Here is a 20,925-nt window from a genome sequence, read left to right as displayed (position 1 = left end):
TTGCTATCATTTTCCTGTCACTAAAAAAAACCTAAACATTGGCCCACATTGGCCCTGATTTACTAAGAATGGAGTGTACTTTTCTTTGTGGATTTTGTTTCCCGAAAAGTATTTTCCATGTTATTTACTAAGGTTTCACTATGTTTTGCTTTTTTTCACAACTGCTCTGAGCTGTGGGGTTTTCCAGAGCTCAAATCCACCACATTGGCCCTGATTTACTAAAAGTGGAGTGTAGTTTTCTTTGTGGGTTTTAATTCCTTTCAATTTTTTTCCACGGTATTTACTAAGGTTCCCCTACATTTTCCACTTTCCCTACATTTTGCTTATTTTTTTTTTTTTTTTTTTTTTTTACACATGTTCTGATCTGTCTGGTTTTCCTCAGCTGAAATCCACCCCATTTTCTGTGGAAACCTTAGTAAATATGTTGGGCTTTTGTGAAAATGTCGGAACATGCCCCTTTTTGGTGACCACGCCCCCTTTCCACAATGTTTTTTTTTTTTTTTCCTTAGTTTGGGCAAAAAGACTAAGCCTATTCTGGACTTGTGGGTTGTTGTTACCATCCAATGCCCAGCAAGTTCCACGCACAGGTCCTATTATTAAGTAGAAATGGGCTTGTGCACGTAATGGATGCCTCACCAATTGTACCATCCAGCCTGGAAGGAGTCTCCCCGCACCAGGACTGAAGATTTGGTGGGAGATGGGGTTTACAAGTACACATAAATGCAGAGCTCACAGTAACATCTTGATATCTCACTTGAATATTCATTTTTCTTCACAAACCAGAGTCTATGCATCTAGATAAAAACTCATTTACTTAATTGCTTCCTTATGATTTCTAAGAGAGACACACGCTCTGTGTTTCAAGCTATATAAGCTAAGAAGCGGCTTTATAGTCTGGAGAAGCAGTAAAAAGAATTTCAATGGCACGTCACATGTAACAGACTTGACATGGGAAACATAGGGATATAATGGTGTATGTATTATAGTGTTTTTAAAATGTTACAGGTTGGTTGTATATGGTATCTCAGAGCGCAAGGGAAAAAAATGAATAATCCTTAGTCAAGCTGCTAAACTGGATGCTTGTGGATGTAATATACACAGCCGAATGCTAATGATCATGCATGTGAGCTGCCTGATGAGAGGGAACAAGGGTCTGTAATGAAGACCAATGGAAAGGAGGGGAGAAGAATAATGCCAGTGTATCAGTGTACTACTGAGAACCATTTACCCATTGCGTATCCTCTCCCATCTGCAAGGGTAGGCGGGACACAGGAAAAAAGAAGCAAAAAGGTTACTGTCAGCAGAGAGACAGCTGAACTGTAGAAAACAACAATCAGTGCCAATAACAGAGAAACTGGTGACTACCAGCTGAAAAGTGAAACGACTGTCCTCACAGTGCGAGCAGCTTTTAATGTCTGGGCAAACACATTGGTCTAGACCCAAACAGGGTCTAGAGTCTAATTTATCACAATTAAGAAAAAATAAATACATAAATAATTATATGTAAATGAGTCATAAACACACTTCTCACATACAACATAAAGTGTACATAGCACAGAAATTTGACAGATGTCACTAATGGTTACAGAGTTGAAAGCACAAGCCTTAAAGGGTTATTCCGGGCAAAAACATCTTATCCCCTATCGAAAGGATAGGGGATAAGATGTCTGACCACGGGGGGCCTGCCACTGGGACCCCCCACGTTCTCCCTGCAGCAGCTCGCATTCTATGCGTAGCTGCATCTAAAGTTTCAGAAACCTCCAGGCTTCCAAGAAGGGGAAGTGACATCACGCCACGCCCCCTCCATTCATTTCTATGAGAGGGGGCGTAACGGCCGCAACGCCCCCTCCCATAGACATGAATGGAGGGGGCGTGGCGTGACGTCACGTCTCCGTCTCGGAAGCCCGGAGGTTTCTTAAATTTCAGACCAGCTACACATAGAATGCGGGCTGCTGCAGGGAGATTGCAGGGGGTCCCAGCGGCGGGCCCCCCGCGATCAGACATCTTATCCCCTATCCTTTCGATAGGGGATAAGATGTTTTTGCTCAGAATACCCTTTTAATTTCTGGTATTTGATAATGTATTTATAAAACACATGTTTTTCAACAATTAAAAAAATCCTTACCAGACTGTCTAGACCTCCCCCAAGTAGATCCACAGCTCCCATCTGCATCGTGGATACTTGTGGGACATTTCCTGGTGGTCCAAGGTCTAGATTCAGAAGGTCACCGAGGAGGTCTCCTTGTGAGGGAATGACCTGAGGTTGTTCAAGTGAGACTGTTGGAGTGGGTCCTACTGGGCTGTCCCCAATATCAATGCTAAAAAATAAAAACAGAGAAAAAAAATAAACACAACATATACAGTAAGAGAGCAACTTCTTAGCACAGTCAGACGTGCATTTATATATTTATCATCATTCCAATTTTCAGGGCTGGTATAATGATACGGTAAGATAATTCTACTTTACAGTAATAAGCTTGTTACAGAGAGAAGAATGAGGCTCTTAAGTTCAGGGGAACCATTATTTTTGTCCAGGACAGGTCCATTATTTTGTTTTTCAAAATGATTCTGTTGAACCACAATTCAAAAGCATTGCCTGTTTATCAGTTATTTTTCAGTAATTTATTTTATTTATTATTACTTTGGCCAGTTTCATGTTATTTCAAGGAGCATTGTGGGTTTTTCTGTCATTAAAGGGGTATACCATGCTACAGGGGCTGTAAAGTTAGTGTAGTTCATAATATAGTGTCTGTACTTGTGTGTGACGGTTTCCTCACAATTCTTCTGTGATTTTCACCCCACTATTTATTTTTACCAGCAAACAAAATGACTGTTGTCTCACATGTTTCCCAGGTTGCAATGCAACCGAGACCTGACTCACTAGTCAGCTGATGACAGAGAGCCTGTCTGCTTCAATGGGTGGAGCGATCGCTTGGTGGGGGAGAGATCAATCTGCAACTAATGCAACAGCTGTAGGCACCCTGATTGAAAACCAAAGGTCTTTTGAATGGATGCTGCTCATTTATGTTTAAATGGGTGGGGTGGCTGATGTAAAAAATGGAATTGTGGGATTTGTAGTCAAAAAAAGAAAAATCAAACAGGAAATACCAGTTCACAAAAAGCTAGCCACAGTATTATGGTAATCTCACAACATAGTCATTTAGCACCAAGACAAGGGCAGATCCTTCCTAAGCATGTCCATTACTGCCTGCCAGGTACGTACTTAAATCACCTTATGGTGTAACACCCCTTTAACAAAAGGGTATCAACAATTTGTTTATACAAAACACTTAATGCAATAGAGTACACATGTGTCTTTATTTACTGATTAATGATAAACAATATAGTGACGCATATTTGCTTGGGTCAATATAAAGTGATCCCTCAACTTACAATGGCCTCAACATACAATAGTTTCAACATACAATGGTCTTTTCTGGACCATTATAACTTGGAACCAGACTCAACATACAATGCTATGGGAGAGTCCAGATCTGAGATATATTTCAATGGCTGGAAGAACTGACCAATCAGAATGGGCATTCACTGGTAAAACCCCTGTATTCCTAAAGTGCATGCACTGAATTCATGTCTGGTAGCGACTTCCCTACAGTACAGGGAGGTATTACACGTTCTGTACTACTCTTAACCAAAGTAGGCTGCTCCATTGGACACCAGGTGAGGGTGGCTCCATTTTACTTTTTTAGGCCATTGCGTGTACTGTACAAGACCCTGAAGAAGCTCCTGTCTTCTACATAGACAGTGATTTACAGCTCCTAGCAGCCCTTTCTTACGTTTATAGGTAAGGACTTGCTTTATCAATATTAGTTATCTCCTTATTTTTGTTTAAAGGGGTACTCCACTAGACAGTGTTCTGGCTGCATTCGAAAAATTTCGTTCTGAACGCTGTGCGCGCATTGAGGGCATGGCCTGATGTCACAAGGGGGCGTGGCCGACGCCCGCAGCGCGCGCACAGCATTCGGAACTAAATGTTCCTAATGCAGTTGGAACACTGTCCAGTGGAATACCCCTTTAATCCTCACTTTTTCCGATTTTTGGATGACATTTTGGTAGCTTCAGAACCAATTACCAGGTTTCCATAGAGTTATGGTCTCGACAGACAATGGCTTCAACATACAATGGTCATCCTGGAAGCAATTAATATTGTAACTTGAGGGACCACTGTATTGATTTTAAAAATGTGTTCTTTTCTTTGGTGAATATGTTGCGCATTCATACAAATTTTTTAGTACAATTGCAGACTGTTATGGGTTTCTAAAAAAATATTTGTAAAATGCTACTTCAGTGACTGCTAAGGCTGCACGATATGGGGAAAATGTGCGATTGCAATTATGGGCCTAAATATTGCGATTTCGATATGCGATGCATTATAATAAACAATGGTGAAATTCCCCCATTTCATGTCCAATCTCCTCCATTTAACAATTATCCACCCATTTTATGCCCACTGCCCATTTCACATCTCCCCCTGACCCCCCCCCCCACCGTGGTCACACCCCCCCCCTGGTCACATTACACCCCCCCCCGTGGTCACACCAACCCACATTACACACACCCCACCCCCGTGGTCACATTGCCCCCCCCCGTGGTCACATTACCCCCCCCGTGGTCACATTACACCCCCCCCCACCCCCCGTGGTCACATTACACCCCCCCCCCACCCCCCGTGGTCACATTACACCCCCCCCACCCCCCGTGGTCACATTACACCCCCCCCACCCCCCGTGGTCACATTACACCCCCCGTGGTCACATTACACCCCCCGTGGTCACATTACACCCCCCGTGGTCACATTACACCCCCCCACCCCCCGTGGTCACATTACACCCCCCCACCCCCCGTGGTCACATTACACCCCCCCACCCCCCGTGGTCACATTACACCCCCCCACCCCCCGTGGTCACATTACACCCCCCCACCCCCCGTGGTCACATTACACCCCCCCACCCCCCCGTGGTCACATTACACCCCCCCACCCCCCCGTGGTCACATTACACCCCCACACCCCCCGTGGTCACATTACACCCCCCCACCCCCCGTGGTCACATTACACCCCCACACCCCCCGTGGTCACATTACACCCCCACACCCCCCGTGGTCACATTACACCCCACACCCCCCGTGGTCACATTACACCCCCACACCCCCCGTGGTCACATTACACCCCCACACCCCCCGTGGTCACATTACACCCCCACACCCCCCGTGGTCACATTACACCCCCACACCCCCCGTGGTCACATTACCCCCCCACGGTCACATTCTGAGTATTAATCAGGGTTGTGATGTCAAACAAACTGCAAAAAAACTATGGCTGAATTGTTACTTTTGTACAATGTTCAATATAGCAGATCCACAATTTTCATTTAAAGTCATTACAAACATTGGGGACACAATTTAGTTTTTCTGATAGGCGTATAATACACTGGAAGCTATACATGAGACATGTAAAATTAATGGCTGTTCCTCTGCAACAGGTTAATATTTTTATTCGGTATAAATAAACTTGAATTAGATGCAGGAAATACCTGGTCTACCAAGAAAGAGACACCAGCCAGGACAAGCGATTAGAGCAGCCATAATAGCTTCATGGCATTGTCAAATTCTGATAAGGGGCTGGTGATAATATCTAAGTGCTCTGTCCGCTGAGGCTTATTCTTTGAAAAAGCTTGAAATAGACATCAAGCAGCTTTTTTGTTACTTCAGTCTTATCAGTCAATGTATTATAAAATAAGAATCCATGGTCAAAAAAATAGGACCTGAAATTTTCCAAATGCACATTATATCTGGATTAACTACTTAGCCATACATTTTTGTGTTTACCCATTCTAAGAAATCATTTGTCATGCCTATTTCCAATATCCATCTGGATACATATCTTCACAGAAACCAAATAAGAAAGCAATTAAAGACAGTATAACACCACTCACTTATTTGTAGCACAGTTTGAAAACTGTTGGAACTATTAAAAACTATGGAATTTTTTGGCTTATCTTACATCCTGTTTTAGGATAACAGTTCATTGCAAGGCCGCAATTACATGAACGGTAGCATCGCAGGAGGTCTTGTTTCTCTCAGGAGAGGATATTTTGTTTCCCTCACTTATTGAATAAGGATAGAAGAAATATTCTCAAAATACATTACACCATGATAAAACAAATTGTTAAAGAGTACCTGTCATTATCTTTATAGATTTTTTTTTGATCCTCCATGTCCACTCCCATCATGATAAACCACCTCCTGTCTCTATTTTTTATTATGTTTTAAGTTTTCTACCTTGATATTGTTCTGTATTTTCTACCCAGTCTCAGTCAGCTCCAAAGACTGGGAAGGGGCGTCACCCTGCAGGCTGTGACATCATCTGAAGCCCTGCTGGTGAAAACTTTCTCCCTCACTCTGCTACACACAGCAGAGAGCAATTCAGGGTGACATGGGCTGTGATTGGCTGAGAAAGCATACACTCCCCTCAGCTCTGTGCACTGAACTTTACAGTGTGTCAGCTCTGCAAAGCAGATGCAAAAGGGAGTCGAAATATCCAGAACATTATTTAGAACTAGACACTGAAGGCTTTGTCTCTGCCAGGCTGCTCCAGGAGACAATCTGCTAGCAAGACTGCAGGCAGAACCAGAAGGAACCCTGGTGACCAAACTTTTAGGTGTGAATTTAACACATTATTATAAAATTGTATTAAGAAGTATATTAGAAAAGTAATTCAAATAGGCTAATCTATAATATGTTATATTTCATTGATGGTGACAGGTACCATTTAAGATAAAGCTATCTTTCAGAAATTAATTAATTTCACACAATTTAATATAATGCTCCCAACACTCACCTTCCATGCTGGATAGGAAGGTGTTTGCGATGAACTCCATGGCTGCCTTCAACAAAGGCATTGGGTGGTTTATGATAAACTGAAGCTAGAGAACCAATGTGGCAAATGAGTTCATCCAACAAAGTGGGCTCAATCAAGTCTGTCTCCTCAGAGATCAAAGGCTTCTCTGAAAGCACAACTTCCTTGGCAGTGACAGGATCAGTGGACAGCAGGCGCCAGTAAATGTATCCTCTGTCACGTAGGTCAGGGTTATCGGAATCCTACATAAAAAATGAAAATACACTTACAGAATCATCAATAGTGGAATCACATGACAATGTCTTAAAACTAGATTAAATACCACCATAAATACCACAGTTGTCACCGTAAAGGGCAGACCAATTTATATGGAATAAATGCATCGGGTACATTCAGTCTCATTACCAGTCACCTTCTCATTTTAACTAAAACGTAACTTGATTTTTAACATCAATTTCAGAACCACTTTATAGCTGCAAGAATAAGACTAAGTAGGGTGATAGCAGACAGTAAAAGATCAATGTTTTACTAATAAAACAGTTCAATGTAATGGTGCTGTATAGAGTAAAAAGAGGATAAAAAGATTATAACTATCTCATTAAGGCCCTTTCACACTGCAGTTGCGCCCCGTCAAGAACCATCATTAAAGTCTTTTTTTTTTGTTGCCATTAACAGCCGTTCTTTTGACTGGGCACAACAGGCAACAACGGGTCCCGACAGCTCCCATTTACTATTATAGGGTACTTCGGGCGCCATTGTTTTTTGATGGCAACAGCGGGAGAAAAAGACGTTGTAAGCAGTATTTTTTCTCCCACTATTCTCCCCAGCAGTAAAGTTTTGGTCAAAAATACAACTTAATTTCATCGCAAGTGGAGTGCCTGGTTGTCTATTTTGATATTCTATGGATTGGGATCCTATGAAAGCACCCAAATCTCACCGAGAGTTCCGGACTATTAGCAATATATGTCAAAATGTTAACTTCTCTTAGCTGTGGGACTGTTGTAGATAAGAGATTTAATATGGCCAAGTTGCTTTCGAGAATAGGTAGAACCTAATGCATGGACACTCACTGGCAAGGGGACATTCAGTTTCTTTACAGTATATAATCTGTGCTTCATGGATAGTGTTAAAGATCACAGATCTCTCGTGGTGACACAACTGATGGGCCAACCAGGCATCACAATCCCAAATGCTAATATACTTTTAGCATAGGGTCACAAGTGCTAGATTTTGCTATGTATTTGCTGCTGCGTATTTATCTACCTATTGAAGTCATTGAGTAGCAAAATACAGCACATGTGATGGAAACAGAAAAGATGACAAATCAAAGACAGATGAATAAAATACTGTATGACTGTAAATCAGATCTTGTTTCTCAAATCTTAGTCCCAAGAACACTATTTAACAGGTTCTAGGGATAAAACTATCCACTAGAGAACAACAGTAAAATCTCCCCAGTTAAACAAAAGAAGAATAGGACCATATGTTGGAGGATTTTAAGGATTCTGAGCTTCTGCTGTACAGAAGCTGCATAGGGAATCATAGGTTTATCGTAAATCTATATACAGCAAGAACCTGGCGCTGAATGTCAAGTTATATTTCACAGCTCTGATAGACGCAGCAAACAGTAAAAAGAAAAACAGCATTGCTGCTCTATGTGTGGTCAACACTTCCATGTGCATAAAAGTGACAGTTTGATTACTTGTATTGTTCCAGTTAAAGGAAATTAATATAATTTATAACTAGATAGATAAAGGACTAATGGGGGAGATTTTTCTAAAGCTGTGTAGAGGAAGGTCGGTGCAGTTACGCATAGCAACCAACCAGATAGCTTTTTTTTTTCCTTTTTCACAGGCCTTTTTAAAAATTAAACAAGCAATCTGATACTTGACAACTTTTGTGCCACATTATAATTGTAATTAAAATGTAATCTTTCACCTCATATTTTGCCACAACTTATTAAATTATGATTTTCTAAGAAGGCAGGGGCCAAGCTGCTTAAGTGCTGCAGTATCACACAGAATATGGAGACAGGGCTCAGAACCAATCAGGAAAGGGAGGGCAGTGGGGCCCAGAGGCAAGCGATGCAACACTTAAGCAGTTCAGCCCCGCCCCCTTGACACTTGAGCCCGGGGAGAAAAATCATTATAAAAGTTGTGATAAAGCAATCAACACAAATAAAGGTATGCTTGATATGGCTGTCCTGTCACCTTACAGTGTCTGCAGCTCATATCATAAATATGTGGTAACAGATTGCCTTTAAGATTTGTTAGAACTTGCATTGTATATTAATAAAGAATTATTACTTTATGAATGTTCTTGATGATTGCATATAGCTCGTAGTACAGTTCTTTTTACTCATTACTTTGTAATTTGCATCTTTTTTTTATTAAAACAAGTTAAAAACATTAGAAAATAAGAAAAAACAAGCATGACTGACCACAGACTTCTCTTGCCCAAATTTTGTCAACCAGACAAGGGTACGTACGGAGGTTTTATTGTTCATTGTTAGTCTCTTTAAAAGGTCAAAATCTGTGTGCTTCTTATTGATGACAGAGCTTAAACGCTGATATTCACATTACTAGAACCACTTATTAGTGGCGGCAGGGGGCTGTAAGCACAAAACAGCTGGGCACAAATAGTTCTGAAAGAGGCAGTGCCACTCAGCCCACGCTGCTAACTGTTTCAATGTAAAAGTATATGATCCACATGGAGCAATTCAGTGTACCAGGAGATCAACCTCATCTTTTTAGCTTAGAAAATGCTTAGATTTAGCATTATCGATGTGCATAACTTTACTAAAACAGCTGTACAAAGTGCTTTTTTGAACAGACTTTAACAACTACAGGTCTGGGATATTAAAGGACAACATTTTTTTTTTTAAGTTGCAGTAATTTATTTAAAAAAAATTAATAGGTATGCTATATATCCTGTGTTTGAAATGTACAGGCTTACAATGCATTCAGAAAGTAAATCCTTTCACTTTTTACACATTTTGTTACGGTATGTTGTGCAAAAAAACCCACCAAAATCTATCCCCCCCCCCCTCAATTTGCACTCAATACCCCATAATAAGAATGTGAAAATACATTTTTAGACATTTTTGCTAAATGATTAAGAATATAAAAAACTAAAATTATACTTAGACATAAGTATACAGACCCTTTTCCATGTATGAAACGTGCAGTCTAGCTCTGAAGGCTCCCATTTCTCTTGATCATGTTGCAATGTTTCTCAATTATGTTGGATCACCTGCCCAATACCATCCCTACAATGAACCCAATCAAACATCTCTGGAGAGACCTGAAAATGTCTATTGATGGCCCAATCCAACCTGACAGAGCTCAAGAGAATCTGCAGGAAAGAATGGCAGAAAATCCCCAAATCCAGGTGTACAAACCTTGTGGCATCATACACAAGACGACTGGAGGCTGTAATAGCTGCCAAAGACGCTTCAACTAAGCATTGAGTATAGGGTCAATAAATCAAAGATTACTTGCATTCTGTTTCACGTTGTCATTATGGGCTATCAAGTGCAAAACAATGGGGAAAAAGGAGATTTTTGTTTACTTACCGTAAAATCTCTTTCTCGGAGGATCCATTGGGGGTACACAGACCGTGGGTGTATCTTGCTGTCTCTAGGTGTGACACTATGGTAATAATAAAAAAAAATCGGCTCCTCCCAGCAGGATATACCCGCCTTCAGGCCCTGAGCTAATCAGTTTAAGTTCCAGAGCAATAGGAGGAGACCAACAGGTCAAAGAAAAAAACCAAAACTGTCCGAGAACCAGAAGAAAACTAACAAACAAACAAAAAAAAAAACATAACTGAACACACCCACGGACAGAGAACCAAAGGAAACCCCAAAAAGGGAGGGAGCTGTGTCCCCCAATGGATCCTCCGAGAAAGAGATTTTACGGTAAGTAAACAAAAATCTCCTTTTCTCTATCGGCTCCATTGGGGGACACAGACTGTGGGACGTACCAAAGCCGTCCCTTGGGTGAGCAGATAAACAGTCAGGTAGACGGCCGAACCACTGCCGCCTGCAACACTTTACAACCCAGACTAGCATCAGCCGATGCGAAGGTGTGAACTCGATAGAACCTCGAGAAGTGTGCAAAGACGACCAGGTAGCCGCCTTGCAAATCTGCGAGGCAGAGGCTCTATTCTGGAGAGCCCAGGATGCCCAAACAGAACGGGTAGAATGAGTCACAACCCTGAAAGGAGGAATCTTCCCCTTACAGCGATAGGCTTCCGAAATGGCGGACCGAATCCACCGAGAATGGTGGCCTTGGAAGCAGGTTGTCCCTTACGACGACCTTCCATAACGACAAAAAAGGAATCACACTGATGAAACGAAGAAGTGATGGAGAGATAAGACCGAACAGCCCGAACTACACACAGCTTGTGTAGTAAGCTCTCCTTAGGATGAGAAGGAGCAGGACAAAAAGACAGGAGGACAATGTCCTCATTGAGATGAAAGGCCAAAACCACCTTAGGCAAAAAAAAGGGAAGGATCTTGCCGGAAAACAACCTTGTCCTGGTGGATCACCAGAAAACGGAGAAGGCAGGAGAGAGCTGCAAATTCAGACACCCTCCGGATGGAGGCGATAGCAACAAGAAACGCCACTTTCCAAGAAAAGAGGCGGAGAGACACCTCTCTAAGGGGCTCAAAGGGTCCACCCCAGAGGGCACTCAGAACCAAACTCAAGTCCCAAGGGGGAGAGGGTGACCGATAAGGAGGAACAGCATGCGCCACTCCTTGAAGGAAGGTCCGGATATGAGAATAGAAGCCAGGGGCCGCTGGAAAAGAATAGCAAGGCCAAAAAATGACCTTTAAGGGAACTGAGAGACAACCCCAGTTCCAAACCCGACTGCAAAAAGGAGAGAAGATGGGGAACCGAGAAGGTTACAGGGGATAAATCTCGAGCGTCACACCAACGAAAATAAGACCGTCAAGTACGGTGGAAAATTCTTGTGGAGGAGGGCTTACGAGCTCTGAGCATGGTGTGAATGACTTGGAAAGAGAACCCGCGGGCCGTCAAAACCGCGGTCTCAACCGCCACACCTTCAAATGCAGCGACTGTAAATTGGGGTGGCAAAGAGAAACCTGAGAGAGCAGGTCCGGACGGAGCGGAAGGCGCAGTGGAGCGTCGTCCAGGAGCCTGTCTACGTCGGGCGTACCACGACCTTCGGGGCCCATCTGGAGCTACCAGAATGGCGGGGACGCCCTCTGTTTTGAGCTTCCTCAGAACCCTGGGAAGGAGCGGAAGGGGAGGGAACAGATAGGGTAAGGCAAACCCAGCCCAAGGAATAACTAGGGCGCCCACGGCCAGAGCCTGAGGGTCCCGGGACTTGCTTTCCGCCCAGAGGAGAAACTTGGTCACCTCGGCCATGGCTGACAAGCTGCGAGTGCCGCCTTGTCGATTTATGTATGTCACGGCCGTGGCATTGTCCGACAGGACGCGGACAGGACAGAACGGAAGCCGGGACTGCCAATGAAGATGATAAAGAAGAATCGCCCGTAATCCCAATATGATTATCGGAAGAAGGGTCTCTCGGGCAGACCAGAGTCCCTGAACCGTCCAATCCCTGAACACGCCGCCTCAGCCCGACAGGCTGGCATCCATTGTAACTACCTGCCAGTGAAGGGGGAGAAATGAGCGCCCTTGGAGAAGAAGGGGGGGGGGGGGGGGGTGGAGCCACCAGAGCAGAGACTGACCCTGCGAGGGAAAACAATCTGAGGGACAGAGGAGACCTGTCCCATCGAGAGAGAATCGCCAGTTGAAGGGGGGCAGTAATGAAACTGGGCAAAGGGTACGGCCTCCATAGTTGCCACCATCTGACCCAGGACTCCCATACAAGTGCGGATGGGGACTGACCTGGGTTCGAAGGGGGCGGATCCCGACAGAAGCGCCAGACGTTTGTCCGGCGGGAGGCAAATTCGGGCAGAGGCCATGTCGAAGCGAAGTCCCAAGAAGGTTACAGACTGGGTAGGACCGAGGACTGACTTGTCCCAGTTGACCATCCACCCGTAGCGATCCAGAGTGAGGAGAGTGACGTCCACATTCTCCAGAGTCTGGGCTATGGTTGGAGCCTTGATGAGAAGGTCGTCCAGGTAGGGTATCACCGAGACTCCCCTCGACCGTAACAGGCCCATCACTGGCGCAAGGATCTTGGTAAAGACCCGAGTAGCCGAGGCCAGACCGAAGGGGAGGGCTACGAAATGAAAATGCCCCTCCGGAACCGCAAGGCGGAGGTACAGATGATGGCCTGGAAATATTGGCACATGGAGGTAGGCATCCTTGATGTCCACCGATGAAAGAAACTCCCCTTGTTCCAGGGACGCCACCACCGAATGGAGAGATTCCATACGGAAGTGACGGAAGAGAAGAGGACAGTTGAGACGCTTCAGGTCTAGGATTGGTCGCACAGAACAGTCCTTCTTGGGAACCACAAACAGATTGGAATAGAAACCCCGGAAACGTTCCCCTGGAGGAACGGGAAAGATAACCCCCTGGAGAAGCAGAGACTGGAGCGCCACTCGAAATTGCTTCGCCAGAGAAAGCGACCGGGGGGCCCGGGATCGAAAAAAGCGATCCCCTGGAAGGGAGGCGAATTTGATTCGGTAACCGTTGGACACCATGTCCCTGACCCAAGGTCCAGATGTCTTGAAAAAGTAAGAGACGACCTCCCACCCGAGAAAAAAGCCGCGGGTGGGGGCCTCACTTCATGCCGAAGCGGGTTTGCGGTTGCATGATTTGGGCGCAAAACGGCTGGACCGGTTGGAGTCCGAGTTCCAAGACAGGTGCGCCCGGAACGTGGGAGCCTTCTTGTCCCGCGAAGGGGCCTGCCCAGACCCTTTGCTGGAGCCAAAGGTCCGAAAGGACTGAAAGGAAGAGGACTTCCTTTGGGAAGTAGGGCGAGCCTTATTTTGAGGCAACAAGGAACACTTCCCTCCCGTCGCATCAGAGATAATCTCATCAAGGCGCTTGCCGAAAGGACGGCCACCCGTAAAAGGAAGCACAGTGGAAGACCTTTTGGAAGCGGCATCCGCATTCCAAGTTTTAAGCGACATAGAGCGGCGGAGAGCCGCTAGGTGACCCACAGCAAGGGCAGGACAACGGGCTGACAGCCTGGAAGCTGCGCACAGGAAGTCCCCAGATTTAGAGCACTGGAGAGCCAGGACAGATAGATCCTCTGGGGGGGGGGGGGATCCCGCTAAGATATCCTGATAGAGCTCTTGGCACCAGCCCAACTGGGCCTTGCCCATGTCGAGGCAAAGATGGGAAGAAGAGAAGAGCCAGCTGCTTCAGAGGCAAACTTCGCTAAGGATTCTACCTTCTTGTCCATGGTATCCTCGAAGGCAGCGGCATCTGCCAATGGCAGTGTAGTCGCCTTAGAGATCCAGGAGATTGGTGGATCCACAGAGGGAGGGGAAACCACCTAGGTGACAAAGTCCTTGTCAAATAGAGAACGTTCTTGAATCGTCTTGATTCCCGGGAACCTCTTGTCTGGATGTTTCCAGAATTGTCTGGATGTTTCCAGATTCCAGAATGTCGCCAAAGTCAGCGTGAGAGCTGAACCTTTGAGGTGCTGGCTTAGCACGATGAAAGGATACTCCTGGAGTGACATCCAAAGATCCTGGGTCCTCTAAGTGAAAGGTATCTCTTATGGCTGTCACCAATGAGTTCACAGTCTCAACTGAATCCGAGCGGTCCTCTGAGTCAGATGCCGGCTCAGAAGCCTCGTCCGCCAGTTGACCAGGAGAATGTGAACGAGTAGAGGCAGTCCTGGAGGGGGGAGACCCTGTCCGGGTACGCAGCTCTGGCGTGGCAGAACGGCGACTCCGAGAACGTCCTCCGAAGGAGCGATGTTTGTGCCCAGATGACAGGGGGGGCGGGACCCACGAGGGGAATGCCCACGTCTATCTGAAGACTCAATGGAAGAGTCAGACGAGGCCCCCTAGTACGCATGTGAGAGTGTGAAGTATGTGGAGACGAGGAGCGGGCCCTCTCAGAGGCCCTGCGCAAGAAAGACCCCCACAAGGCGGACACCACTTCCCGGGAGGCCTCAGCCACCGAACGGGGGACTTGGGTTAAGTCAGCCATATACTGGGTCAGAGAAGAAACCCAGGCTGGTGGAGAGGCTGAATCCACCGGAACCGAAAAGGCATCAGGGGGTACCAGGGGGTCTGGGAGAGCAGTGGAGCAGGCAGGGCAAGTGGGCTCAGCAGAGCCAGGCATCTAGGTATTACATGCTTACAGGCAAAATAAGTCACTGACGTTCCAGGATTCTGTTTAGAGGGAGGAACAGCTCTGGGTACGGACATAATGAGAAAAAAAGAGACAGGGACTTTCTTACCCTAGTCTGACCCCAGGCAACTGCAGGAGGAGAACTCGGCTCCGTGCAGCTAGAGTGCCAGCCAATAGGGAGAGAGGGGCGTGCCTGAAGCAGAGACACTAACTAATTGGCCCCTCCTAACTGAAAATCGCACCCACGGCGCTGATTGGAGGCTAATTGGAGCTATGGACTGCCGAGAAGAAGCTGTAATGGCGCCCGTACCTTGTCCTGAGCGCACATGTCAGCCGCATATGCGCTCAGGAGATAGAGCGGGCTGCCTGTACGCCGGCAGAGACTGCCGGAGAAAATGAAAGTAAGCCCGTACCAGCGCCGTGGCTGTCAGCCGCATATAAGGCGCTGCCGGAGAAGTGAAAATGAGCCGGCACTGAGAGCGTCCGGCCCGAACCAGCGCAGGGCTGTCAGCCGCATATAAGGCGCTGCCGAGAAGTGAAAGTAAGCCGGCGCTGAGAGAGCCCGGCCCGTACCAGCGCCGCGGCTGACAGCAGCATATAAGGCGCTGCGAACATAGTTGCAAGAAACACACACACATACAGTGAAGTGCCCAATAAATTACATGCCCCCTGAAATGCCACTGCTCCACATGCCTCCTGAAATGCCACTGCTCCCCAGAATAAAAGTCCAGCCCCTGTATAAGCCAGCCCCATAACCTGAAAGGTGGGCCAAAAACAGGGGGTCTCCAGAGGTTGCAAGTCCGTACCTAAGGAGAAAAGGGAGGAAAGTACTTACCTCAGTCAGAGGAACTTACCTAATGGAGTCTTCAGTGAAGTCTTCAGTCAGCTTTAGTTACCTGCATCACGCCTGGCTGCTATGCGCGAGCAAGGAGAGCAGGGAAATAGGGGGACCCGGACCCATGAGGTACCAACCCAGGCGCTGACCGTTGGCGAGGGGGGGTGAACAGCGCATATACGCAATGTCTGTGCACCCTTACTCGCAATGGTGAAACAGGGAACCGGAGTCCCTGAGTCCCCACCTGAAAACAGAAAAGAAAAAGGAATAATAAACTAACACGTCCCTATACTAGGAAAACAAAAAATCAGAAGACCTGGTCTGGAGAATTCCAGACCATGTCCACCTCCTTCAGACACTAAGCTTAAACTGATTAGCTCAGGGCCTGAAGGCGGGTATATCCTGCTGGGAGGAGCCGACTTTTTTTTTTATTACCATAGTGTCACACCTCCTAGAGACAGCAGCATACACCCACGGTCTGTGTCCCCCAATGGAGCCAATAGAGAAACAAGATTTGAATTTTAGCACAAGAACGCAACATAAAGTTTAAAAAAAGTTAAAGTCTGAGGTTTTTCTAAATGCACTGGAAGCAGTATATGATTGATTACACTGTATAAGAGAAACTTTGGTCTCACATATTCATCTTGCCTATAAGCAGAGAGGTGCATTTAAAGGGGTACTTTAGAGGAAAACATTTTTTTGGACTGACACCAGAAAATGATACAGATTTTTAAGTGATTTCTATTTTAAAAACTTATGCCTTCCAGTACTTATCAGCTGCTGCAGGATAGAGAGGAGGTGGTGTGGTTCTTTTCAGCCTGACCACAGTTATCTCTGCTGATACCTCTGTCTGTGTCAGGAACTGTCCGAAGCAAGATCAAATCCTCATAGTGAACCTCTTCTGCTACGGATGGTTCCTGACATGGACAGAGGTGGTAGCAGAGAGAACTGGTCAGGCTGGAACTTCCTCTGTAGTATTCATCAGCTGAGAAGTACTGGAAGGATAAAGATTTTTAAATAGAAGAAATGTACAAATCTTTTTAACTTTCTGGCACCAGTTAATTAGAATACCCTTATTTCTCCTTAATACCCCTTTAAACATGTATTACATCCTTCTTAATGCATTAAAAAGAAAGAAATATCTTTGTTCAACACATCATACTGGACTTTACTTTCAACAGAAACTGCAATATGGATGTGTGTATATTTGTACAAAGCAGATGATATTTCCTCATCAATGACTGGCTTACTTAAAGACGTTGTCTGGAAAACAAAAAAAGGTATTACCTTTCCTCCCTCCAGATGACTTCCTGCCACTTGAAGGGAGGGGGCTGTATATGTGGGATGTTGTACATTGTTGTGATCGCTGCATGTATTGGCCAATGACTGCACCATACTGAAGATGCTGCTGCAACAACATAGCACTGTTACTGGCCACCAAATGCGGCACACCCAACACTGTAACCGCCCCCTTTAAGTGGACTGAAAGGTATCTGGCTGGGATGACATTGATTTCCATGGGAGCAGAAAAGGTGATAACGCTCTTGGCATAATCCCTTTAAATTGATATTTCCATCTATAGAGGTTATTCCTTAACTACAAGAAAGGAAAACAAGCTGATTGGTGGGAGTCTGAATGCTGGGACCTCTTCCACTCCAGAGAATGGGGACAAAATTGTCCCCATTCATTCTCCTTGATTAATGCTTGCTTACAGAGCCAAATGTGGGGATATGGCTGCATGAAAGATCACTGAATGAATTGTGCGACCCTATGCTTTCATCATTTATCTTCCTCACATCCCCTATAGAACAGGGAGATGTGCAGCTGGCAAAGGATGGTTTTCTAACCTGTTAAAAAGAAGCAAAATATTGGCCTATTCAGGGGATAAATTCCCAGTGCAATTGGTCCATTAGAGGAAACTAATATTACTTCTAAACAGATAACAGGGTTAATAGAATATGGCTATCCTCTAATGAATCAAAACCTAACAAGTAGTTCGGGGAAAACATTTGAAAAAAAAAATAAAAATAAGCAAGACCCAATTTAGTGAAATGTATAAAACATTTCAGGTCACTGGAAAAAGTCTCTAGCCCTAGAATGTTACCTATTTTTGAAATGCAACACAACAGTAGAATGAAGACCCGGTTATTTTGATCAAATTCTAGAACAAATTTCCATAAATGATTTACTTTGAAGACAGTAGGCTCATACCTGTGTAGCAAGGCTCAGGACTTGCTGTACTAGCTCTTGGGTCTCAGATGGCTTCTTCAAAAACAGTTTAACAATGGCAGTCAGAAGAGTCAGCTGCACCTGGGAAACAGAAATAAAGAGATTCTTACAAATCCATTCACGTTCCTGATAATATACTTAACTGTCACCATCTGACTTTTTCAATATCGTCCACTGCCTTCCAAGCTAAACAGATACTATGTACTATCATTCCCCTTTACATAGTGAATTTTAATTCACTTTTCCCATCATATTTATGAATGGGTCTTTAAACATATTTCACCTGTTTTTAAAGTAGTGGACTGTGCCAAAGCTTTTAAAAGGGAAACTGACAGCAGGGTCACCCGCACTAAATTGACAGGTAGATAGTGCAGGCGACCGTTTCTATCACTTCTTACCAGGTAATAATTGGAACAGCCATTCAGGAGATATTCATCTTGTTCCTAATACAGTGGTCCCTCAACATACGATGGTAATCCGTTCCAAATGAACCATCGTTTGTTGAAACCATCGTATGTTGAGGGATCCGTGCAATGTAAAGTATAGGACAGCGGTCTCTAACCTGCGGACCTCCAGATGTTGCAAAACTACAACTCCCAGCATGCCTGGACAGCCGTTATTGGAAGTTATACTCACGTGTCCCCCTGCTCCGGACCATCACCGCTGCCCTGGATGTCGCCCTCCATCACTGTTGCCGCGTCCCCGTGGTGTCCCCGACGCTCCGGGAAGGTCTCTGCTGCCTGGGAACGTCGCTCTCCGTCGGCGCCATCACGTCGCTATGCACGCCGCTCCTATTGGATGACGGGACAGCGTGCGCGGCGACGTGATGACGACGAAGGAGAGCGCCGGCGATGCAGGGAATCCTGAAGAGGACGCGCCGGAGCCCCGAGGACAGGTGAGTGATTGTCAGCGGACCACACGGGGCACCGTAAACAGCTATCCGGTGGCAGCTGAAGTAGTCTGCGCTGCCGGATAGCCATTTATGCGATGGCCCCGACATACAAAACTACGTATGTTGATGCTGCCTTCAAGATGCGATGGACTCTGAAAGGCCATTGTATGTTGAAATGATTGTATGTAGGGGCCATCGTAGGTCGGGGGGGTCATTGTAGTGTAATTTCTTCTTATGTCCAACAGAGGTGGCTGCTGTTGTATGTGCAATGCTTTCTTCCATTCTAACCAATAACCTTGTCTGAATATCGACCAGAGTGGGAGAAAGCATTGGACATACAGTAGTGGCCCGCTTCTATTGTGCATAAGAAGAAATTACCATATTACTAACATGAAGCATTGGAAACAGGGTGACCCACACTATCTACCTGTATAGTAAGTTAGTGTGGGTGATTCTGGTGTCAGTTTCCCTACTGAAAATGAAAAATCACAGTCTGAAGGCCAAGAGCAGGAGGAAAGATTTCATGAATGACAAAAAAAAAAAAAATAACAAAATGGATGCAAAAATAGGCACACTTTGGTGCACATATGAACAAAGTGAAGTGTATTTCCCCTGACTTTTTTCCCCAAACATTTACATGCAAATCCATTAATAAATAAGGACCGTATAGTCAGTTGACCACAGATCGGCAAGGCAAGAGAAAGTTTAAAAGGTGTTGTAAAACAGGCGCCATGCAATATAAAAAAGATCTATTGATCTCAAACAAAACAAAAGACTAACTACAGTTTTTATACTCGTGATCTTGTTTGTATACCAACAAAGAGATAAACTGATCTGTTTACTATGCATGATTTATTTAGGATATTTAAGGGGCATCCCATTTTATTCTGTATTACTTATAATATTTTTTAGAACAGTGCCTAGGACGTGCCCACGAGTTAGATTTGGTGATATACCAATAGAAATGTTACCTGTGTGCTTTCATCATGAAATCCTTCCAAAAAGCTCTCCAGCAACTCATCAGCATTGTCAATGCGCTCTGCATACTCTCCTACAATCCAGATCATGGCTGCCCGAGCATCAGGCTCATCCAAGGAATCTAAATTCTCACATAAAGTGGCAATGATGCTTTCATACCTGTCAGAAATAAAGCCTTCATAAGCAAAATTTATTTATGATATATTGACCATATATATATATATATATATATATATATATATATATATATAAATAAATTCACTACGACAACTAACATACTTGTTGGGATATTTACGGAAGATGTCTCGGATGACAACAATAGCTTCTTGTACCACATAGTTGACTTTGGTCTGAATGAGGTCCAGGAGGGTGCTCACACAACGCTCTGCAGATTGCTGTGGGAGGTAAAAATAAAATAATATCACACAACTGTATTTAATAAGGTTATTATAACATTTACTATTTATTATACTATAATCGCAGAACATAGACCCTAAATAAAAGGATAAAAAGGTATAATGCTGTTGTCTAATACAAAAGAATGTATTGGGGAAAAAAGGCTCACTGCTGAGATGCAGTACACCCCTCCAAAAATGAAACAAATCCTGCAAGGCTCTTACTTCAACTTTTATGGCACATCTTCCAATGGCACGAACTGCTTTCCTAACAAAATCAACATCCACTTCAGTAGCATATTCTTTTAGTTCAGCTAACACCTGCAGAAATGAAAAATGAAATGCAAATTCCATTATTAGGGGTTATCCTTGCTTTAAAAATTGATGGCCTATAATGAAGATAGGCCTTTGCTATTAATCAGTTTGGGGGGGGGGGGGGTTACAAGGATCTGTTAAGAGGGACTACA

General features: G+C 44.8%; 1 protein-coding gene across 2 annotated transcripts in view; it reads right to left on the bottom strand.

Annotated features, from left to right (window-relative positions):
- Positions 1-20,925, bottom strand: part of AP2B1 (adaptor related protein complex 2 subunit beta 1) — a 94,150-nt gene that overhangs the window by 26,284 nt on the left and 46,941 nt on the right. The window contains exons 9-15 of one of the 2 annotated variants that reach the window (XM_056556729.1): positions 20,684-20,779; positions 20,343-20,458; positions 20,057-20,222; positions 18,176-18,274; positions 6,857-7,116; positions 2,126-2,318; positions 1,229-1,249 (exon numbers count right to left, since the gene is read on the bottom strand). In XM_056556729.1, coding sequence (XP_056412704.1) covers positions 1,229-1,249; positions 2,126-2,318; positions 6,857-7,116; positions 18,176-18,274; positions 20,057-20,222; positions 20,343-20,458; positions 20,684-20,779 — 951 coding nt within the window. The remainder of the gene's footprint in view (positions 1-1,228; positions 1,250-2,125; positions 2,319-6,856; positions 7,117-18,175; positions 18,275-20,056; positions 20,223-20,342; positions 20,459-20,683; positions 20,780-20,925) is intronic. The other variant, XM_056556730.1, reaches the window with a different exon arrangement.

This window comes from Hyla sarda, chromosome 2 (assembly GCF_029499605.1).
Source record: "Hyla sarda isolate aHylSar1 chromosome 2, aHylSar1.hap1, whole genome shotgun sequence".
In the NCBI taxonomy this organism is placed as follows: domain Eukaryota; kingdom Metazoa; phylum Chordata; class Amphibia; order Anura; family Hylidae; genus Hyla; species Hyla sarda.
This window is presented reverse-complemented; position numbering and strand designations above follow the sequence as displayed.